The sequence below is a fragment of the Scophthalmus maximus genome, chromosome 18 (genome assembly GCF_022379125.1).
Source record: "Scophthalmus maximus strain ysfricsl-2021 chromosome 18, ASM2237912v1, whole genome shotgun sequence".
Classification (NCBI taxonomy): domain Eukaryota; kingdom Metazoa; phylum Chordata; class Actinopteri; order Pleuronectiformes; family Scophthalmidae; genus Scophthalmus; species Scophthalmus maximus.
In genome coordinates this window covers 16,940,951-16,950,000 of record NC_061532.1, presented here as the reverse complement: position 1 = coordinate 16,950,000, position 9,050 = coordinate 16,940,951, and the positions used below count along the sequence as shown (strand labels likewise).

At 45.2% G+C, this 9,050-nt stretch overlaps 1 protein-coding gene across 2 annotated transcripts in view; it reads right to left on the bottom strand.

The window, feature by feature from the left end:
* Window positions 1-9,050, bottom strand: part of map3k5 (mitogen-activated protein kinase kinase kinase 5) — a 57,113-nt gene that overhangs the window by 32,056 nt on the left and 16,007 nt on the right. For both annotated transcript variants that reach the window (XM_035616937.2, XM_035616936.2), the window contains exons 3-6: window positions 7,510-7,533; window positions 2,828-3,021; window positions 757-925; window positions 1-69 (exon numbers count right to left, since the gene is read on the bottom strand). The exon at window positions 1-69 is cut by the window's left edge and continues 38 nt beyond it. In XM_035616937.2, the coding sequence (XP_035472830.2) occupies window positions 1-69; window positions 757-925; window positions 2,828-3,021; window positions 7,510-7,533 (456 nt within the window). The remainder of the gene's footprint in view (window positions 70-756; window positions 926-2,827; window positions 3,022-7,509; window positions 7,534-9,050) is intronic.

Here is a 9,050-nt window from a genome sequence, read left to right as displayed (position 1 = left end):
ATGGGCCACAAGGTCAAAGGTCGGGAGCTTCTCCAGCGTCTCCACCAGCTTCACGATGGACTCGTAATCCTGGATCATAAGTGAGGAACACACTGATGATGAGCTCCTCTCTCACCCTTCAACCCTGGTCGTCACTAATCATTGTGGGACTGCCATGCTTCTGTGAGCTGCTGTGAGGCCGGGGGGGGGGGGCGCCTCCCTGTATTCATTCTTTCTGAGATTCAACACTCTGCTCGACACCAAACCACCACTTCAATAATTGAGTGGTCCCTTCATCACATTTTTGTTGCTCCTACTCGCCGACATAGTCACCATACCCAAAAGCGCCTTGAATAATTCAGCGCGTCCACATTGCTTGTTGTTCTGATGAATGATTTATGAGGGTTGAGCGCTGCCTATGGTGAGTGGGAGGATATCTGGGGAGTGAGTGCCATCGCGATGCAAAGGACTAAAGAGTCCAAAAGAGCCTCAGATTCGAGACGGACGGACCAAACAGCTTTGCCTTGAGCTCTCTACGGGCAGGCTGAGAGAAGCGACTGCCGCTGAGGCAGTGACTTCTCTCTAAGCTGTACAGTAAGATGATACTTACCGGAAAAGTTTTATAAAAAATCATGAATTCATAAATCATAAATTGATTGAGAAAAGTTACCTTTCAAGTAGCAAATCCCCAAACATTGATTGACCATAACTTTCATGATAACTTCGTAACTTCAAAGCGCATCTAATGTGACAAATGACAGTAACGTGCCAATGTACCTGGATGTCCCTGTACGTCAGCAGCAGGTTGATGACGATGTCGACAGAGAGGCACTCCACGTTGTCCAGCCGCTGCTGGATTCGGCTCAGCTCGGCGGCCAGCTCCGTGCCAGTGTACAGCTCGCGAGCTTTTCGGATTTCGCTCAGAATCGTCTCACGGAAATACTGGCTGAAGGACAAAAAGCAAAACAAAAACGATCGGTTGGAATAAAGCAATGATACAAATAGCCACTGCAGCTTCCTCTCACCGTTATATAATAAATAAATAAAACTTCTGATTGTTCTACAGTTAGACATGGGCTACTGTATTTTCAGTGGAAAATATTTCATAAATGTTGCCATGTGCTTCCAGTAAAGTAAGTGAATTGAAACAAAGTCAGCAAAAGTTAAAACATCCATCCAGTTGCTGATTATGAGCTCCTTCCGATTGTCACTTTCTGATCTCCAAGTGACAAGGGCAAAGACTAAATGCCAAATGATTACTCAATACAAAACACCATGGCCACGATAAATATGTACCATGTGAGTATGCGGAATAAAATTAGCTGACACCGATACCCTGATTTATTTACAGGGTCAATGTCAGCTGGATATAGTACAATCACAACAGTAAAGGCCACTGTCAGTTCATTGCACAGGCCACAAGCCATAATACATTTAATATGTAGCTGGATGGTTATTATTAATAGCAGTTATGCTACTTGACAAATTTACTGTATGCATTCAGTTCATATTCCAGTGATGACTGAGCTGAAAACTCACTTCACCAAAGTGTCCGCTTTTCTTTCCTGCCTGTAAAACCAGTCATTATTGCCGGAGCATCGCCTGTTGGCATGGGAGCCAAAATATGAAATATTACCCCAGCAACTGTGGTGTATTTTTTTTTTCTTTCTTTCCCTTTTAAATGCAGATCTCCACGCAAGTCAAAGTTGAGGGATGCACCACAGAGAAGTAATTACAGCCGGTAAAAATAGGAAGGAGTGGGCCAATAAAACAAAAGAGGCGCAGTCGTGCAGTGCTGCTTTTTTTTTCCCTCTACAGGAACTTAACATGAGATCAAACTCTCATTGCTTCTTCCTGGTTTCTGATCTAAACCTAATTTATGAGGTAGATTACAGTAACAATCACCTCAGTTTGCATTAATACAAGCAAACGGTGGAACAATGTTTTATTGCACTTTACTTAAAGAAGCCCTGTGATCAACTCCTGCTAACGTAAAATAACGTTAGCTAGCGGTTAGCTTTACTTTTACAACTCTGGTAAGCTAATGTTAGCTTACCAGAGTGAGCTTAGAGGAATCAAGTTATTTGGTAGTCAACCTCCACCTTAGTTTATATTCATACAATATCCAGCTGAACAGAATTTTTCAGTTTAACCTTTGCTTAAAACAAATACAAGGCCTTGTGATTAACAAACTCCCGCTAGCCGAAAATAACGTTAGCTTACGGCTAACTTAGCTAAAAGCTAATGTTAGCTTACCAGAGTGAGCTCTCTTAAGATAAGAAGTATTAAGTGATTTTGGTTGTCGACCTTCACCTTAGTTTGCATTTATCATTATTTAACGTTATTAACAGAAAATTACGTTAGCTTACCAAAAGTCATAGTTAACACTGAGGTAAGCTAATGCTAGCTAATGTTAGCTTGCCAGAGTGAACGTTCTTTTGACAAGAGGTATTAATTGATTTGGTATATGGTTAGAATACATAAATTATGTTTATTGGTTTCAATATACTGTAATAATAATAATAATATGATGCGGTCTACCTAAGCAGAGCTACATACACATTTTAAGGGGTTTTCTCCTTTAATTTTCCAAAAGAAGAGAATGGTATTTGCTTTAGGTTCTTAGTAAGCCTTCAAAATCTTTATATTAATTTTAAAATCAATTTTTTTTCAAATTTTTTATTGTTCATTTTAGAGTATAGTGCTGAAATCCCTGCATATGTGCTGCATACCGGTCAATTATGTATACTATCCATAACATGCGTGTAAGTGGATGGTAAATGTTTCATGAGATAGGACATTTTCTTTGGTGCAGTCCACCCATTGTCCGCCACCGGGCTGCACTCACTGGGAGTTGCCCTGCGACACCTTGAGCAGCTGGATGAAGCGGTCCAGCAGCGGCATGCAGATGGGCCCCAGCAGCATCTCGAAGCTGGGCTGCATCAGCTCCGTCAGGCCCTTCATCAGGCTGCCCTCGCAGCAGTACACCTTGTTGTGCGGCGTCACCATGTACGGGATGAAGGTGTAATTGGCCGAGCACGTCTGAAAGATGGGGGGGGGGTGGGGAGACACAATTTGTTGGAAAAACAAAACATCAGTACATTTGAGCAATCAGGGGATTCTTTTTGTGATTGTGGCTTATGTGGGTTTAGTGTGAAAGCAGTATTTAATGTGGGTGTAATCATTTAAATATTGTATCTTTTTTTTTTTGTGACCCAAGAAGAATAAAACCACATTTAGCATAGCTTTATATGAAATCTGTTTGACCTATTTTGACTATATGAACTTTGAATGTTGTTTTTCAAAGCTTTTTCGATGTGCTCAAAAGTAAACCGTGCAAATTGTTAGTTGATCCAATGACGCCAACTTCCTCAGCAGATCACAATTACCCAGTTGTCGCGGCATTGGAGATGATGAAATTACCATATTTCCAATTTTTTGTCAATGGCGGCTTAATCGTTGAAAGTAAAACTTGATGCCTGACCTACTTCTGTTCTCTTCTTGAAGTCTGTTTTGCTGCAGAAACGTTTGTAACATGATACAAAAAATGTCCAGAAAAGGTCAAGAGCAAAAGTTGAATACAAAACGTTACTTTTGCCGTTTCAGTCTCTCGTCTCTCAGTGTTGGACGTACTAAACACCTAATACAGTAATGCTGACCCTCAAAAACTGTTGTTTTTAAACATTTATAGAATATGATGTTGTACAATGATAAAAGACTAACATGCTATTTCTCTTCAGGCAGAATTTATTCATGAGCAGCTCCTGTATATTGGGGCTGCAGTCTGGCTAATGTGGAGCCTATCATGCTACCGTATGTTTTAACCTATTGTAAGTGAAATATATCCTCACAGCACAAGGTGTACATGTATAGTACAGTACAACATACACACCTTCACTTGAACAACGACCTTGTCTAAACACTCTTTACAGCTGACTTCACAGACACGGACTGAGGGAAAACATAACAATGCGCGAGGAGGATGCAGAGTTCTTCGCGGGAAGTCTGAGCCGCCTCCCTCGTTTGAGACGGTTTCCCGTAACGACCATAGACTGTATACAGTATAAACATGCTCTGTGGGGATTTGCTCTGTTTTGGAGCCAGCCTCAAGCGGGCATTTACTGCATGAACTGCAGTTTATAGCACTTCCGCACGGGCCTCATTGCTCAGCCTCAGAGTTGGCCCCTTGGTAGTGACGCGGGCGTTCGGCCCCGATCCGTCTACTCCACACAGACGACACCAGTCTAAACAAGCAGCAGCAGCAGCAGCAGCAGGGTGGGGTGATCTGCATCAGCGGTGACAGCCACAGTAAGGGCTGCTTTCTTACAACCACAAACAGTGGCAAATTCCAATTGTTCCCGCCGCCCGGTGCGCGTGGTGGAAAACCGAGCAGAAAAGCAGAAACAGACGTCCCTCTGTTCACCTGGTGCAGAGCCCCCCCCCCCATGTTATTCGCTGCAGCTGTGGCCTTCAGGGGCAATTTGTCTTTGGGTCTGTTTCAGCATTTCTTGCCACCAAAACCATTCTTCTTCATTTACCAAGCTCCAATTCTAGACACACTTTTTCTTTTCCTTTTTCTGTCAGGGGGTAGATTTATGTATTTGTTTTTTAACTTGGCAGTACTCCCCTGCAGCAGCCGTCCCGATGCTGCCGTTGCTCGCCGCCGCTGAACAAACAGAGAGGAAACACGTGCGCGTGGTGTTTACAGACGGGCAGGAAACCCACTATTGACACGCTCGCAGAGGCAGTTGAGGTCTTTTCAAGGGGAGCGATTCCCTAAATGTCAGATGTGCGCGGACGACACGAGAGCGGTTGAGCTGCGGCACAGCTGCTTTAATATTCTACCGTGGTTTCGGCCTTTCAGCAGCCTCTTTTAGAAGACACACGGCGGCTGCTGCTGCCAGGCGATGGAAAAAAAAGGGAAGTGGAAGGAAAGCGCCGTTGACGCTACTGTATGAAAGTCACCCGCAAATAACTGCAACGGCAACGGGGGGTTGGTGACATCACCGTCTCTTGCAGTCGCAAGAGGCGCGTGTCTTTCCGAAACAGACCCTTGACCCCTGTTGATGTTAGGTGTCACCAGACAGGTTGCAAAATCCTGCCACTATATTTAGCTCCTCCGTGTGTGTGTGTGTGTGTGTGTGTGTGTGTGTGTGTGTGTGTGTTTCTGTGTGCACGAGAGAGATGTCGTCATGGGGACCACGTGGCCGAGTTTTGCTTTCGCAGGCCGCTGCATGTTTCAGAGCGGCTGCAGATCGCACGGAAGCCAACCGCCGCCAGGCGCGTACGGGAAACGGAGTTTTCTGAGACGCGATTAAAAAACAAAAACGTGACGGACAACAAGTGAGTTGCTCAGCGAGTGAGTCATCTGGTCCCGTGAGCCTCGCCGAGGGTCCATCTGTCCGTCTGCAGCTACGGCGGGATTGTATTGGAGCTGCTGCATGCCTACTCGCCTACTCACCTTCACACACAACACACACACACACACACACACACACACACACACACACACACACACACACACACACACACACACACACACACACACACACACACACACACACACACACACACACACACACACACACACACACACACACACACAGACACACACTCACACACACACTCAGCTGACCATAGCTTGATATGAGCACTTCATTTACACGACTGTTCCAACTGCCGTCAACCCCTCGAGCCAGTTGTGTGACTCACATGGTCTCTCCCACTCGAGTCTGAAGTGTGCATCTGTGGCCTGGGAGTGCACTGAGCCACATCGGTGGGCAGCCGCGGCAAATACAGCGTGCGGATGCTCGAGGTGCATTTCGTTTTGTCCCTCAGCGACCGGCGATTATCCAATCATAGCTCATGATAACTAACTAAATAACTTTTCCTGTCAAGATCGGTCCTGCTCTGAAGATTTCAGTCCAGAAGCTCCCGCTCCCGTAGCGACACCCAACGTGAGGTTTCGTCAACCAAAGACATTGTTTACTCTTCATCCATATGCTGCGTTCACACCGATGGCGGCCCAGTTTTTTCTTTCCACGTGGTGAGATTACCCACAAGGTCAACGCAAAGACGCGAGTAGATTTTAGTGCTGCAGGCGAATAAATGCACAAATTATTCTGCGGCCCAACTCGTTTGCGAGTAACGCGGCGCGAACGTTCCCTTTTGTGTTTGGCGTTAACGCCGCGTTAGTTTGAGTCGCTGCAAACAAATGTGTATATTTGGCCAAAATGTTTGCAAAGTAGAAAAGTAAAAAAATTACTTTGTTATTCACTAAAAAATAACTTTTTTATTCACTAAAAAATAACTGATTTACGTAAATAAACAAGTTTTCTCTTGTAATGTTGAGTCTGACAATACAGACAGGTAAGATGAGCAGGCAGAGTTATGTTACGGAGAAATAACAGTCTGGTCTTCCTTATAATAATAATATAATAATAATAATAATAATAATAACCTTCATACTATCTTAATTTCAGTATTTTAATACTACACCTACCGAATCTCTAAACTGCGACACAATGAAAAATGCCACTTCTTTATTTCCATGTGATGTACATGCATCATGAAGGGGGGGTGATGACCCACTCCCGCACTGTGAGTGGTAATCCGCTCGTGTCACAGATCGGCACCACCTCACTTCTACTCGGAAAAGCCACTTAAGAGAGCTAAGCCTTTTCACCCGACCCCTGATCGTGGACGCCTGGACAACAATCCTCCCGCTCCTGCACTTTGCGCCGACTTAGTCTGTTAATTCGGCGCAAAGTTATTGGATCAGTTATTGGATGAACAGCAAATTATTAGATTTAAAAATAAAGAAACTAATCTGATAAGCGAACGAGCAAAGATGCTAAAAATAAACTTTTTTTACTTCAGGCTTTCGAGCGGATTCTCTCCTTCTTTTGGTTTTATATCAATGTGAATTAAATAATTTGTCGTTTTTTTGACTGTTTTCGGTTAAAAATCTCCCAACAATTGGGAGCCACAATGCTCTGATCCGGCACGAATGCTCTTTTATTAGGAACTAAACCGTAGGATGTGAGTCAGACAACAGGATTTCCTTCGCTTGAAGTCAACACCTTATTTGAATGCTGCAGTCTCAAAGTCAAACGAGCGCCCGTCCCTTTTTCATGCAGATCGTGCCTGTGCCGTCGCCGCAACCCCCTGAACCAGCTTTGATCTGAGACGAGGAAAGAAACAATATAGAACATTTTGCCAGAAAAGGAGAAGAGGAGTCGTGACTTTTTTTCACATTTCTGTGAAACCATGCATTTATCACAGCCTCCAAACGGAAGCGGGCTGCGGAAGAGAAGAACCCTCTCTCGGCACGGGAGAGAAAAGCGCAAGGTGTTAAGACGCTGCGCTCCCGGCACGCTGTGTATAAAAAGAAGCATATTTCTTTTGCGCGATGTAATGTGTGTGATGTGTGAGCACCGGGTGAGCAACGTGTGAAAGGCGAGAGAGAGAGAGAGAGAGAGAGAGAGTGAGTAAGAGGGGGGAAAAAAGAAGATTGCTTTGTGTACTTACAGTGTTCTTCTGGCAAATTATCTCCTGAAAAGAAAGAGGCGAGAGAGGAAAAAACACAGTTAGAGATTCGACGAGAACATCTTATTCCAAAGGCGAATTTAGACTCAAGAATACAATACAATACTCAATACATCCGAGCTGAAGACGTTTTTTAATTTAATCAGGATGAAACTCTTTTCATCCGGAGCATGCGGAGGTCGATCAACATCTACTGGGAGTTTCTGCTGGGGAGAGTTCTGCACTGTTGCCTTCTGACACGAACTCAAGCCTGGACATTTTGCTAAGAACGGGGGTCGACGTACGAAGTCGCAAAAGGTCCGCGATGCGGCTGCGGACCTTTTCCAGGAACTTGCCCCGTCCAACCCCCCTTCTGAACTTTTGCTCGCGCCCAGTACGGCAACGTGAATGATAAAAAGAAATAGGAAAAACAAATAGTACCACCAGCTGATGGTATGGAATGCGACATTATCAGGATATTTTACCAGGAAAGGAATACGCTTCCAACATGTTTGTTTGAACGAGACGTTCTCCGTCAACTGTGCAAGTCGAGCGTCGGTCTGACCCTGAACATAAAGAATGTCAGAGGTCACCGGGGGCCGATACCTGAGCCGCCGACCAAACCGTACAATTTCAGATTCTAAACATCCCTCAACTTTCAAGCTTTCGGTTCGTAAGGAAATACGTTCATACTTCCTGTACAAAGAGACTATTCTATTCTTAAGAGAGAGAGAGAGAGAGAGAGAAAGAAAAGCATGACCCAGCACACGGGTACACTCTTTCTTTTTTTTTAAAAGAGAGAGCTCCACTATTTAAAGAAAATGCCCCCCGACATTAAACAGACGCCCTTTTTGAAAACAATTTCGCCGCCTGATACGAATCAGTGGAAACCACCGTGGAGAAGAGTTCCTTTCAGGCCGGGTGAGGAGCAACCGACGCCCAGCCAGACGGGTGGGCACCGCGGCAGACCACAGGAAGGCGGGGGGGGGGGGTTTCGCATCAGAGCCGGGAAGAAATGTCATTGTGAGCAATTTCAATGCGAGATTTAATAGAGCTGAGAATGTGCATTGGCTTCTTTTTTATTTTATTTTTTAAACGTCATGTTCACGTTCGATTCCCGCAGACGAACCTCTGCCGACAGGCTGAGTGGTGTGTACATGCTGACTGTACAGTGTGGTCTCCGGGGGGGGGTCCCTGTCGCCATGAGACTCCCTCCGCCACACAGACGACCTTCAATAAAGGCCTCAGTGTTCCATCGCCTGCGAGGCGCCTGCAGCGGGAGGGAGCAGGAGGTTTTTAAGTGTGTTTCAGCTCGGGGGGGGGGGGGGGGGGCCGCAGACTGTGTAACCTACGGTCTTGTGTGCTGCACAGGAGCAGCAACACACACACACACACACACACACAGACTCACACACCCGTGTCAAACTGACACTTTTCATGGCAGAAACGCAGACGTGTTATAATCTCCATTACAGATTCATAAAACACAGTCGCGATCCAACGTACGACAGATGCATGCACGGGAAGAAAAAAAAAGAAGAAGA